We start from the raw sequence: 15,431 nt of genomic DNA on the forward strand, positions 1-15,431 counted from the left end.
GGTCACTGACTTACAATAAGCTGTGCAAACCTAGATAGCGGAAGGGGCGAGACCACCAACCTATTTTAAACTTATAAATAATGAAATATCGGGCAAGGAAGCTGTAGCATTTCCATTTAAATATTTAATACTGAACTGTACAAATTTAAGTTATACATACATGTTTTTTTCCCAGTCTGGTGCTAGAAATAATCTGTTATTCTGTCTTTGTTTTCTGTCTCTGTGCATGGGGGTCACTATCTGATTGACTAGGTCGCTATCTATGCATGCGTAATTCACTAACTGTGTATGTAACCTCTCTCTATGCATTTATAGATTAATCATGTAAGATGCTTTTGATACAATGATCATGTGCTAATATTGTTTTAAAACTATGATTACTCTAGATACATCAAAATAAATAAATACATTTATTCCATCTGCTTAAACTTAGTAAGATCCTATCATCACAAAAAGATATATTATATGTGGACATTGCAACATCTGTGTCTCCACTAATATCTATGCAAGTCATAACAAGGCAGGAGGTTGTGTTGAATGTTTTGGTAACAGGTCAGGTCACGGACATGTTGTGCTGAGCAGAAGAGATAACTGTCTTCTGTGCTTGGTGACATGACGTGTCCACAATACTGATTAAAACTGACGAATCGACGGTTTCGAGAGGGACGCACCTTCTGGAGAGTTCTACCCACATCCTTAGTAAAACATTGTTAGGTTATAAAAAAGGGTTGGAGGGACAGAAGGGGGGTCCAGACTTCATGCACTGATCCGCGTTAATCATGTAAATCAGGTAAGTGATGTTTGAACCCAGAGACTCTGTAACTGCACATTTCTTCACGTATTGTAATAAAATTATGTTAAACTGAGAACTTGGACGTCTCCTGCTCATCATTCCCCATCAAACGATCGGCGCAGAGAATTGGTAAGATGATTTACTGTTGGAGTCAAATAATTTAATTTTAAAGGTTTCCTCAATGCATTTCTCAACACTGGTATCACAGACTACTTTGTGTATTAGACCGAGACACAGCACTGGTTGGAGCTAAATGTGACAAGCCAACTACATTAATTTAGTCATGACTGACCAGTAAAAATATTTTGTTTTCCAGTCCAGACAATAAATGGCACAGAAGAGATGAAGCAGTTAACACAAGCCTTCCATCCATCATGCCTCCACTCAAAACAACACAATGGGTGTTGTTCAACTGCAGCTTCAGCGATGTTACACCTGCAAAAATTCTGATGTCAAACAAATGTATTTGGCACTAATGTTGCATTCTGTGAAGCTACAGTGTGAACAGAAGTCATTATCTCAGCTGCTGCCTCCAGCATTTTGTGAAACTGGGACCTCAAAATCCTTCTGAGTTGCGTTCAAAACAGCCTGTGTACATCTGGGTACAAGTGTACTCTGTTTGAGTGGCACTTACAGTGTTAAAATCAGTTTGCCGTCCTTGTGTTTAGACTATCGAGCGAAGAGCTGCTGCATTGCTACCTGATTTTGCTATGCAAGGCCGAATGGGAGAACTCCAAGCTGCTCCAGCCTGAGGCCACTCAGCCAGAGTTAGATGAGCTTGTTAGACCAGAGACAAAGGACTGCTGCTGTCAGTGTGTGTGTGTGTGTGTGTGTGTGTGACACCAGAGAGACACCTCATCAATATTGGAAGCTGCAATTACTGGCTTTGGACTAGACTGGCATTCGAGTGAGCTGTAATCTGTGACTGTGAGTTTGCTGTTTGATTGGTAATCAGTATATCTGCCTGGATTCTTTCTTGCTAATTATTGTTCTTTTTTTCTCACAATAAAATCCCTCAGCCATTGATTTGAGGCAAAGTGCTTCTATTGGCTCCTTGACCATTCCGTTTGAATTTCCACCACTGGCGTGTTAACTATGACATTGACACATCAAAGCACTTAATTATAGTATTCTTTATCTGAATGCATCTTCTTGGAAGCCAACATCAGCCTGCAGTTTAAGCGTTTATTCCCCTTTAAAAGGTGCAACACAGTCACTGCTACAAATTCATGTTTATAACAAATCTCTTGACACTGCTCTCTGCTGACAAGTGTGACAGATTTTTTCTACTTGACTTGCAAGACGCTGGTGTTTTATCAAGGCTACATGCGCAGAATATCAGAGGCAGATAGAATCAGACATATGACTGATGGTAAACCAGCCCGGCTGGCTCCAGAGGCATGTCTAATGTTATCTATTTATCTATTTCCTAAATGATCACTGATGCGTAGATACCGGTGATGGTAAAGAGAGCCAGGGAGAGATACAAAGCAAAAAAAAAAAAAAGTAACAATGTTGGAATTGTGGTGCTGTTCGTGTTTTGTGGTATGTTTTAAAGAGAAGCTCTGCAGTATTTCTTGTCTCTAGCTGCAAGTTTATAAAAAGGCAGATAAAAGGGAGACACACAGCAGTCCACCTGGATCAAAGCATTACCTTTGAAAGGCAGCTAGGCATTTTATTGGGAGCCAATAAACATGTGGGTGAGTGCATGTGCTGGTGCATCCTGTGCGTGTGTGTGTGCATGCACGCACGTGTTGTGTTCTTACCGCAGTTGGGGTTGCCTTGTTTTCTGGAGCCAGCGATCTCGTTGCCATATTTGTCCACGCACCAACACTGTCCGGTGCTGCCGTGACACTGGGTGGGTTTGAAGTAGCCCTCCTCAGTACAACGGGGAATATAAGAGCCTAAAGACAGGAAGGAAAGAAAGGCGGGAAGGAGGGGAAAAGGTTAGCGGAAGAGAGTAAATAGCGATATGAAAAGGGCCGAAAGGGTGGAGAACATTAAACTGACAGAAATAGAGCAGGGTGCGTGTCCTGTAGTTGTGACCAAAGTTCTTGTGTATTCACAGAGGGAGATCAACAATCAATTACTGCTGTGAAGGTTGCAGGACAACAACCATACATCCTGCTTAAAGGGAAGCAGTCACTTTCAATAACACGCACACGCCAGCTACACACGCACACACACACACACACACACACACACACACACACACACCTAGTTCTGTTACCTTCATTTGACCCACCCCAAGCTCATTTTTCAAGCTGTTTTGTTGTGAGCTTGAACACTGAACGATCTGCCCGGAGGGGACAGACGACATGTGTACAAAATGTCAGGATGTGCTTTATAGTGTGTGTGTGTACTGTATGCTTAATGCCACTGATTCACTTTCTGTGCTTGAAACTGTTGAAAAGAGATTTAATTTTTCATGCTTCTGTGTGTATTTGTTCACAGGAACGCCAAAAAACTTTGTGTTTCACCCCAGGGCAGTGCGTCCTGCATCACATAGAGTGTTATGTTATTCTTTTTCTTTTTGTGATCATCAATTTAGGATGATACACTTTGATGTTTGTTCCTTTTACTGTTGGCATGGCTGAAACTGTGACTAGACTTCCCTCCAGATTTTTCAAATGACTGAATTCTGATATCAATGTAGCGTGCCCAACCCAAACTGGTTAACATGGCAGACAATTTTCGTGTACAGAAGTGTGAGAATGAATACTCAGTTGATACAAAACATGGAGTTTTAGTATAGTCTGGTTATACTCCTTGACATGCATCAAATGAATAGATCTCTTATGTTTTACTTGTGTATTAATCAGCTAGTTTCCCTAATTTTTCATGCTTTAAAAATAAACTAGCCCACACTCCTGCCACTTTGATCAAACCAAAAATATTCTGCATGTGTATGTTCTTTCAAAGGTCAAGAAGCTTTCTGAAGCATGCACTGCTATATACTGCAAAAACATGCACAGTCAGTTGAAATAGAGTTTTTAGGGAGTCTGGTTTGTTCGCATTAAAGGTGGCCATGTTGGTTTCTTGTTGAGGAGTCAGTGACTGACAGCTGTCCATCATGCAGACTGACCTATGAGGCTCTTCCTTCGACTCTGGTTTTGGATCCTGCTCTTCTCAGCTTGGCAGGGCAGTCCTACAGCCACAAAAGAAAAGCCTTTTAGAAATTAATTGAGCTTGTTTTTCTATCAGCATCATTCAACTGAAACAGCTATCTCTGTCTTAACACCTACCCTTCTTATTGATTTCTTATATTCGTCACTCTTTTATTCCTCCATGCATCCTCCTGAATTGCCACTGTCCTCACATCGACTATTGATTTTCAGTCTGCTTAAATGTATTTCGTATTCTCCTCGACCAATTATCCACTTAAAAAATACAGACATTTTCATTTGTTTTTTAATAACTAGTATGCTACACCAAGACCGTATATAGTATGTGGCCATTGTGAGGAATGCAGAGTGGGGCATGTGTCACATTTCACAAGAACTAGCTCAAAGTTCAGTTCACACAGATAAAAATGAAGTAGTTGAAGTTTTTTATTTTCTAATTTTGATCTAAATTCATCATTCCCCCCAAAAAAATCTACTAGTTCACACTCATTGAATCCATTAGCCTGATGTTCAGACTTGTTTTTCCAGACCTATTAGGTACAATGTGCATAAAAAAATCTGTTCATGAAATTTGTACTAATTTCTTCATAAAACTCTTTCAAGTGTTCTTATGAACTGGCCTTGGTAGCTGCATTGTCTGAAATGTGTTGCTATATTTTGTTCTTGCATTTTTGCAGCTGATTATAATTAACGTTTTACTAACGTTAATACTAACTTTAAATAAGTTAAGTAAAATTAGTGGTTTGTTTTAGTGGTTTACCTTTCTGATTTTTGTACTTTTCTTAAGTAAGTCAGATCTTATAAATTAAGTTATGCTATTATAAATGATAGGGATGATAATTAAAACTTACATTAAGACAAATTTGCTTTCCATGTTCCCACTGGTTTCTATTAACTTAAGTTTTCACTGAATTTCTGCTTTTCTTTATTTCACCTTTTTAGTTACATTATCATTATTATCATTATGTGATAATTGATATCAGAGCATTTCTTACCACTTGTAATAATAAACTCTTCATTTCCTTTATGCCTTCTTGCTTCTTATTTCAACACCAACACCATCAAATTACCCTTTTATTAATATCTCTCACCCTCAGGTTTCTGAAAGCAGTAGCACCACTCGTTGTTCGACAGTTTGCCGTCCTTGAAGGAATCACATGAGTTGAAGAGGGGCTTCATGCACAGCTCATACTTGTCAAGGTAGATGGCACTCAGCTCTGATTGGTCCAGCAGGAGGTCAAAGTTCATGTCAAGCTTGTTGAACATCCAGCCCAGTGAGTCCTTACAGATGGGCAAGATGCTGGTGTCAAAGTCTAGAGGAGAAAAGAGACAGAGAGAAAAAAAAAACAGGTAATGGAATTGTTGAAGTTGAACATTTTTGAAACTGCAGAATATGTCCTGTCCAGGTCACTTAGTTTTTTTTATATATTTTTCAAGTATCACACTGAGATATCTGAGTGTATGTGAGTGTGTGCGGCGGCAGAGCTGACATGTGTTCAGACATGTTGACATTACAGAGAACAGACCAGGGTCGCTGTCAGCAGCTACTCTCATGGGGACTGGAAAGCGTGGCCACACACACACACACACACACACACACACACACACACACACACACACACACACACACATCATGTGGGGGGATGTACTCACGTCCAGTGGCGGAGTCAAAGCTGTCAGACGATTTGAGGTCTCTGTTGGCGTCGAGGTGGAGAACTCCGAACCAGTCCTTTAGTCTTGCAGCCAGACTGTGAAGCTCTGTGTCAGTGCAAGCTACACACACACAAACACAAAATAATGAGGATAGGGGAAGCTGTCAATCTTCTGCTGTCATCAGAGGGAAAAAAACAATTATTTTCTTGCTCCTTATCAAACTTTCATTTCATTTCTGCTGTGTATTTTTCCTCTCTGTGTTCTTTTCTTTCCCCTTTTCTCATCCAACTCTTCTCCTTGAGTAAACATAGTGGAATAATAAGACATACTGAACTGCTGCTATTTTTGACAGTTACCATAGGAACCCAATCTGACATACAGTACAAATACAAGACAAATACAGTACAAACAAAGTAGAGTTTCCTGCTGTCATCTCTATCCGTTTACAATTTAGCGTTGATTGATTTTATCCATGCACACACATGCATGCACGCAAGCACACACACACACACACACACACACACACACACACAGTAGACAAAGGTCCAAATGTCATTTTTCAGTGACAGGCCACAGTGGAGATTAATCTGTGTTTGTGTTCTTATGTGTGATCACACTCCAAAAAGGAAAGCCGATCCAGCTTTAGGCTTGTTCGAGATGAGCTGCGCCTCTCTTGTGAAGTGGACAAGACAGCCTGGAGCTCATTAAGGAAGTCACAGAAACACTAGCATTCTGTTACATCTGATTAAGATCTATTAAAAATGCTACCCAGACCCATATATATGACTGTATTATGACAGAGTAGAATATTAAATTGTCATACAGGTGATCTGTGGTTTCCAAAAAACTGTGGCAGTCTTGATCTGATGAGGTTGTCATGTGTGCATGATGTCAGTACATGTCAGGTTCAAGTCAAACATAAATCTAACCAGCATGCATTGCGTGGTGATCGTCAGTGACTGACTCTGTGCAGGCCTGGCTCATCTAGAACGATTCTGTTAAGCAAGCTGATGCTACTCTCCATGCTGCTACTCAGAAAGGAGCACAAATTGAACAATGATACCTCTAATTAAAAATATACACCGGCCTCTGACGCTGTCTAACAAATCCCTCGTTCCTTCAGCCTCGTGGGACTGACAGGTCTGCCTGCAATCAAAGCAGACCTCTGCCTGTCTCTGTCTGTCAATCTCCGTCTTCCTTTCTCTTTCTTTCCCGCACATGATTGACATATTTTTTCCCCATTCTGATTCTATAGAGAGCTTGATAAATGTGCCTGAAGGACAAGAGTCATTCTCCACCTCATGCTGAGCCTTCCAATCCAAACCGCTCCAGCTTTGTCGTGGTGGATAGAAAATGCAGAAGGACGTTGTTATCATTCAAGAACTGTAGCACTCTCATTTCAGAATTGAGGCAGTTTGCCCTGAAAGGTTTTGAGTGCTCAAAGAGTCATATTTAAATACAAATCACAACAATTTGATCCTAAGAATAACTCCTAATTCTTGGATATAATGCTAGAAATCACAAAAGAAGGAAAAAACCCTGCTGTTTCTCATATGCAAATACACTGTATCCTACAGACATATCAGACACAGAGAAGGATAATCTCAGGCAAAGTCTCTCTCTCTCATACACACATGCACTCACGCACGCACGCACACACGCATGCACACACACACACACACACACACACACACAGATATTTACTTGAACAGAGAGGACAGAACAGATTGCCCCCTGTGTGAAGACTTGGATCAAGCTTTGCCGTCAGAGGATAAAGACTTCTGCAGGTGCATGCACGTCACACACACGAACACAACAAGCACACACACGAACACAACAAGCACACACACACACACACACACACACACACTTCACAGTCTCAATGGGAGTTTTTAAGCAGGTTTCTAGGCTGAGACAGAAGATGATTCTGTTTCTGTTTTTGTCGAGTCACACTCCTCATTCTGTTGCCGTGTCCAGCTTCTTAGCATGAATGCTCAACTCATGCACGCACACACACACACACACACGATAATCGTAATAGTTTGGGATTTCGTCAGAGCAGCTATAAAACAGAGGACGCCCCAGGAAACAGACTGACTCTGAGGAAAGGACTGATAACATTTATCTGACTGGCTGTCCGTGTGACATTACCTCCGGAATCCCAAGGTGGTCTGTGTGTGTGTGTGTGTGTGTGATATAACCCTTCAGCACCAGACAGATAACATTTCAGAGTGCTCTTCATTTCCACGGTCCAAAGCAGAGAAAGAGAGAGCCAAATACCAACAGCCACAACATTATCCATCTTCCCCTCCTAATTAAAATTCTTCCTGTGGCAGAAGTGGAGTCCGTAGCATACTGCTCTTGTTTTATCATTCATTCATGTGACCACTTTTCATCCCACAAGTTTTTCCCAGATTGTTTCCTCTCTGTTCCCACTTACTACCATTTGAATCACTCTCTGCTTTTGTGATTTCTTTTGTTGCCTTTGACGACTTCTTGCTCACTTCTCTCTATTGCCTGTTCATTTCTCCGTCTCTCCTCTATCTTTGTCAATTTTCTGAGATTCAATAGAAGCCACTTATCACACGTGGCTGTACCTTCCTCAGCTTCTCTTAAACTTAGAGGACCACTTTGATATGCCCTGCTCTTTTATTTCTTTCTCTCACCTAAATTGCTTTGAGTTCTTCATTTCCCATCTCTCCCCTTACACATCCCCCTATAGAGTCCAAAGATTGTTTCTGTTTCTCTCTTTGATATCCACCCCCTCTTCCCTCTTCCACCACTTTGTCTCCACCACTCTCTCCATCTTTTCCTCTCAAGTCACTTGGACTTTGCACTGCAGACCCACAATGAGTCTCGAAGGACCCCTCTTATCTCTCTCTCTCTCAGTGTGACTCAAATGGTTTCGGACGGGCCCGACACTGCTGCCTGTGTAAGGAGTCCTTTTGTTGGGCAATGAGACAGAAAGCTGGAGCTGAAAACATTCACGCACTGAAGAACACAGCACACAGAGATAAAATGGCCTGTTAACCATTTCTCTCTCTCTGTTGCTTTCTGAAACAGCAGGGTCAGGCAGGCTTAAAGATGTGAGACACACAATCAACATCAAAGCTCGTCCACGGGGAGTTGCAAAGATTAGACTGTTATGGCAGGACTAAACTTCATGTTGAACTCAACAAGTGATCTTGCTGCTGTCATTAGAAATCTTGATCAAGTTTTTCAGAATCATTCACAGAACTCTCAAAGAAAAATGAGTCATTCTATGGCCAAACCCAAGATTTAAAAAAAATGTTTTGCTGATTACCCAGCCCAAGAGACAAGCACGTCAATATGCATATTCAACTGCCTTCCAGTCAGCCTTATTTACAGATTAACAATCATGTTATTTTGGTAATGTTGTTCTGTAGCACACTGTAGATAATATGCAGAGGTGCCTACTACATTTCCCCACTGCGGGATAAATGAAGTCTTATCTTACTTTATTTCAATATGACTTCATGCTCTGGGGCTATGGACGTTTTGCAGGCACCTCCTTCTCTTCACAACATGCAACAGCAACATTAACACGGGCCAATGGAGTGGCCTCCTAATCAGTAGAGAGAATATGAAACTCATCAATATGAGACAATACGGCAATAGTAAGTCAACACAAAGCTGAGTTATCAGCCGAGAGGCCTGTGTGGACAGTGGCAACATGAGAAGATCAGTCTGTTTAATTAAAAACCGACAGACATCACAAGCAAAGAACCAGTATAAAACTGGTATAAAACCAGCTTTTGTCTTACCTACAGAAGTGCTCTCTCCTGGTAGGCTAAGTACAGTAAGAAGGCCACAATCATATTATTTGAATCATTTTTGTGTAAATTAATCTCCTGAATTGTCTTTTTATTTTTAGGTGGTCAAAAATATTGTGTCTTATTCAGTTTATGTTTATGAATATTGAGTAATTGATATGTGAGAGAGTAGAATAAAATGTCACCTGAGCTGCAGCTGTCGTAGTCTTGCTTATTTGATGTGTAGCAGTGTCCATGGTTTGTGTATGATTTGTAATATAAAAAGTGAGACGACATGATTTTAGCACACTTTCACATACGTATCAATAACAGTCAACTATTAACTAACAATTAATTCATATCGACTGAAATTAATTTAAAATATCATCAATTTAAATATATAGCACATAAGGATATAATTTCATAATAGCCTTTTAACATATTACAGACATTATATTGAACTATTCAATATTGTTGCATTAAAAAGTTAGAAAACAAATACTAACAAATGCCCAGCTACTTACTTTACTCTGTCCAGGACTGAGAAACCTGATCATCATAGGCACAGCCTCAGTGACTCAGTGACTTCCATGACCCTAATATTGTTCATGGTGGTGGTGGTGAACATATATTTAATATTAGAATTAATTATATCAATAAATACATTTGGACTGCTTTTCAACTGTATGCTAAATCATTGTTTCACGAGACAATCCTAGGGGTCATGGGACGATTAACAGGACAGGAAAAAGGAAAAACATACTTTTGCTCCCCCCTCCAACATTTCTCTAACCTTTGCTGTCTTTGTTGTGAAATGAGTTTTACCTTCTCAAAACATTATTCAAATGAAACAACAAGCAATCTAAGAGAGGAAAACCTCTCTGGTAGACCCGCTCACGTCTAACAAATCATTTTAATTTTAAGGGGTCACATTGTAAAAAGGTTGGAAACCATAGGACTAAATGAATAATCTGTCTGGCTGTTTATGAAAAGCTTTTCCCATTCTTCGTCTTATAAAACATGTTCCTATTATTAATTAACCTTTTGTACACATTTCTCATATTCTGCTCAATGACGAAATGTTTTAATTATTTGGATATTGTTCAATGGACAGCTATTATTCTAGGTTTTTTTTAATGCATTAAAAAAGTCAATTATTTTTTATGGGATACTGCAAAAAAGACTATGACCAAGCAGTCACTCTGTCTTATCTGGTGCAACTGGTGTGTAAAACTGAGAGTAAACCTACTCTTTCACCATTGCAACCATTATCCGTGACTTGATGAAGCTTCTTGTGTTGTATATAAAAAACTAAAGGTTGATACCTCATTAGCTTCAAGAAACTAGATGGTCTATTGATTTATATTTAGTACTTTATATGTGTTTAAAAGCATGCCATTCAATAGATGAATGGAATAAAAGCTAAAAAAGATGGTGATTTAAAGCATTGACAACAGCTTCTTTAAGTCTTTGACTAACAAGTTGCCATCTTAGATCTCCAGATCTGAGAGAAAATGTCCTTTCCCCTTCAAATATGAAACCGAGTGTATACTTCAGCCAAACATCCAGATCTTGATTGTTCCAGGGGAAATGCAGACATGTACAGAGACGGATACAGCACTAAAAGTTGCCAAAACTGATGTTGTCTGCTCCACTTCCATCCCATCACAGAGTGTTTGACAGCGAACTTTTAGCAAGGATGAAGTGGTAGTAGACAGCCAGACACACTGGCGGCTTTCACACAAGAGAAGAAGAAGAATCGATCAGAGCTTCGGGTCAAATATCAAACACTGAATCATGGCTGGGAATTACCTTCTTATTCGTCTTCCTTCCTCCCTCCATCCCTCTCACCCAGCACTTCCTAACTTCTGCTGTCTTTCATGTCTGTAGACTCAGATCACTCGAAATTGGCAGCCAAAAAAACCCACGAGCCATCAGCTTTTCACAGACTGTAGCACACATAAACTACCAGCTGAATGTGGAAAAGTAAAGCTAAAGTTCAAGCCAGCACACAGGATATAATATGGAAGCAAGTTTTCCTCTACTTTTCTGGAAAAAGAGCACACAATACAAAAACTTATTTGAATGTAACAAACTTCTACTAACAGTAACTGATCTGATCATTTCAGAACAAAGAGCTACATATGAGATGGGCTAAACAAGTGCTTTTTTGTTGAGTCAAACAGAAAATACAAAATGCCAGAAGAAGCCATTGTTTGCATTTTGGGAAAGTTGTCGACAGCAGAGTAAAGACGCAATTAATGAAAACACTACGCGCCTATACACATCTGTATGTGTGCTTCTGACCCACATAACCCTTTTCCCTACAAACCACATTTGATCCATCCATCCATCCATCCATCCATCCATCCATATCCATTATATTTAAATGTCCTTGTATAGTGTGTTTTTTTAAACTTTTGCATGCTTTTGATGTGCTACATAAATAAACTTGGGTGGAGATGGGGTGGATGGGTAAGAATGCAAAGGACAAGAGAGTTTTGTTCTATGAGTTCTGCCTCTTTACATGTTCAAGCTACTAAATCACTCAAGCTTTTTATGCACGATGGACATGAGCAATAATGATATCCCTGGAAGCTGTGAGTCACACTGAAAATGTGTATATTGTGAAGCATGTGTCATGTGTTCAGATATGAATGAGTTATGAATCCATTTTCAATGCAAATTGTGGCAATCAGGCTCTAAGGATTTTAATGTAAAGCCTCCATGAGCTGTGTGTCACAACTACAGCTCCAACTACTAACCACCTTTTCACCTTTCATGCAGTGTCTCATAATGATGAGTGAAAGCTATATACATTCAAATCGCACTAAGTGGTTATTTTGCATGCAATTCACAACATTAAAACCACAGGCTAGTATAAAAACATGAAACACTGCTACAAATAACTTATGCAACTTATGTGATCATTTTTTATCTAATGTCTGATGCATACTAGAGGATTTTTAACTGTTTTTTAAAAAAAATGTCAGAATACAGACATAGCTACTGACTGAACTGATTTTTTTTAAAAATATATTTTTTGGGCCATTTTCAAGGCTTTATTGATAGTGAGAGACAGAGGGGAAGGGCTCTGAGTTGGATTCAAACCCGGGCTGCCCGCTCACGAGGACAATGCCGCTATGGTACGCGCTCTGCCAGGTGTGCCACCGGGAAACCCCCTGAACTGATATTTTAATGGTAATAATGCACACATTGGAGAATTATGTAAAGATACACATGGCATTCTCCTAAACTATTTAAAAGTGGTGATATCAGGGACTTGGCCACAGAAAAACATGATCAAACGCGACTTCAGATGAAAACAGAAATAGAGGCAGCCTCTTGCCGAGATGGTTGCAGTTGTGTGTGCTATGATTTGCATCGGGAAACTGAGAATCAGCATGGTTCATACATTTTGAAGTTTGCAACATCCTGTTGGTGATGCTTCCCAGTTAGCTCACTCTAACTGGATATTGTGGGTTTCTGCTTATTGTTCAACAAAGCAAACCAAAAACAGGCCATACTCAGCTACATATTAATTATAATTTATTCACTATTACTAATTGTTTCTGTGTTTTATGTTTATAGGAGATGCATTTTATTTGTTCCCTTTAGTTTGGCACAAATATGCAACAGTCTAGCTCGATCACCAGAAATTGTGCGTGTGGCTACCATTAGGAGGTGATTGAAAGCAACATTCCCAAATTACATATGGCGACAATCCCTCCAGGCTGGTTTAGGTCGTGAGATAAATGTGTCCTCCAGACGTCCTAATATATAACTCCGACCGTCAGGAGACACCAGGCTTTGTACCCCGTCATGGGTCCCCTTTATCATTTATAAATGATTGACTCAGTTTGTCATATAAAAAAGAAGGGGTGGCTCTAAATCTTGACAGAGGAACAGTGTGTGGTGATCACCTTGAGACATCAGGAGCATGGTCTGATCAGATCAAGATGAAAAGCAGATGGGAGAGGAGGGAGGAGAGATGGGAGGCGGAAAAGAGAGGTGACACTTTCTTACAAGCTAACAGAAGGAGAAAGAAATGGACTTGGACAGTCAGATAGGAGATATGAGGAAGATAGAAGGTCAGATTCATTAAAAAGATATAAGGGTATGTTTGATTTTCTTTGCCTCAAGCTATCAGCTCTCCAGAACAATCCCACTGGCAGTGAGTTAAGGTTAGCCCAGATAATGATCAGTAATACACTGCCTGCACGGACAGGGAGACAGGTAGAGATATAGTATGAGACACTTACAAAGAGAGACCCAAAAAGAGAAGCTTTAACCTTAGGAGGGAGACTGTTTTTGCAAAGCTTTGGACTGAGGATTTCAATCAGGTTAACATGAAAGTTTAGTTCAGGGATATTACTAACAGAAAGTCCTGAAACCATTACAAAAGTGTCAAGTCCTGGCTATTTAGACTTAGGGAACAGACTTTTTTCACAGCTGCCATTTTGATAATCAGCCATCATGCTCTTTATTATGTACTTGCACCTTTTTATCCCATGATGATATTAGTCAGTACACTCCAACAGAGGAGGGCTTATTAGGTGGGAAAAAAGTGAAAACACTTGTGCAGGTGAAAAATGGTTCTGCAGTGCCTTTAAAGGCAGAATTTCCTTGAAAAACAAAACAAAACAAAAACAACATACAGACCTTCTTGATTTTCACTTATGATCCACTAGAAGTATGTGGTGAAATCTGTCTCTGTCTGTATTTACTCTTTTATTTTTTAATTTTGCTGTGCATAGGACATTTCTTGGTGTCAGCCTTGGTACCCAAAGTTGAGGAAATAGTGGACACAGCTCAGAGACAACAAAAATATAGTAAAGTGGATAAAACGTGTTTTAAAATGGAACTAAATCTGGAATTTCCTTATATCTTCGTATAGCTGGGGAGGAGGGGCCAAGTTTACAAACATTAACCCTTTATCAGGCAAAGAACCCTATTTGGTAACTTCAGCTGATATCCAAAATAAAAAATAGAAATATTTTGAGAAAAAAGTTGCAAATTTACTAGATTAAAGATTTAAACCTCGTAAATCTGTGACTTTTTTCGCACAGATTTGCCACTTTAAATCTCTTAAATCTGCGACTTTTTTTCTTGTAGATTTGCCACTTTAATCTAGTAAATTTGCAACTTTTTTCTCGATCCCATTTTGATATCCACTGAAGTTACCAAAGATAGTTCTTCGCCTGATAAAGGGTTAAGCAACAACTCCTGCATAGTGTGCCTTTACTGTTTGGATTATTTTTGGCTTCTACAACTTCTTAAGATTTAAGATGTATTCTTTATTAATCCCACAATAGGGATAGTCATCGACCTGTCAATCCTGGGATTCGAACTGGGGACCCTCCGACCACAAGCCCGATTCCCAACCTCTAGGCTATGGACTGTGCCACTTGATTGCTCCAGTCACATAGTGTCTAGGAAATAGGAATAGGAAAATTCCCTGTTATTACATGTTGGGATAGCTCATGCATTATTCCAAGGAGGTTAATTCCATTGCTATCCTTGTAGTCACACCAGATACACACGCTAAATTTGCATACATATTTGGTATTCAGAGCACTTTGCTAACAACTGAAACAGATACAGACAAACAGTATACAGTTCCTTTTAAATTAGAGGACCTCGTCACATTAATATTGGTGGGATGTATCTGCTCACAGTGGTGGCTTTTCAGACATGTTACCACTGACTTGTTGACACCTTTGTGGAAGCTGTTTTCCCCACTCGTTATGCTGTATGATTTGAATGTGCCATGGTAAAAACACTGCCTGTTGGTGGGAGAAGGGACGCAAACAGTCGTCTCTGGTGCCAGAAGTTGATGGCCATGCATCCCCCTGACATTCTCCCTAAGAGGTTTTGCATCACCATAATAGCATTCAGGCCACGCAGCGTAGCTTGTCAGTAAACCAAAAAAATAATTCATTTTAAGTGCTGGAACAAATGACCAATGCAGCTTTCTTTTAGGACAGTCTCAAGAGGACATACTGAAAATGCTCTACGGGCACTCTTCACACTAGTCAGCACTCCGGAAAAAATCCCTAAGCAATTGGCATGTGTTAGGAAAGGATA

The 15,431-nt window shown here is 39.8% G+C and overlaps 1 protein-coding gene across 1 annotated transcript in view; it reads right to left on the bottom strand.

Annotated features, from left to right (window-relative positions):
* The window catches only part of spock1 (SPARC (osteonectin), cwcv and kazal like domains proteoglycan 1), a 126,685-nt gene that overhangs the window by 1,893 nt on the left and 109,361 nt on the right, over nucleotides 1-15,431 (bottom strand). The window contains 4 exon segments of the mRNA XM_059346377.1: nucleotides 2,560-2,697; nucleotides 3,879-3,941; nucleotides 5,010-5,231; nucleotides 5,572-5,691. Coding sequence (XP_059202360.1) covers nucleotides 2,560-2,697; nucleotides 3,879-3,941; nucleotides 5,010-5,231; nucleotides 5,572-5,691 — 543 coding nt within the window.

Source organism: Centropristis striata, chromosome 12 (genome assembly GCF_030273125.1).
Source record: "Centropristis striata isolate RG_2023a ecotype Rhode Island chromosome 12, C.striata_1.0, whole genome shotgun sequence".
NCBI classification, from domain to species: domain Eukaryota; kingdom Metazoa; phylum Chordata; class Actinopteri; order Perciformes; family Serranidae; genus Centropristis; species Centropristis striata.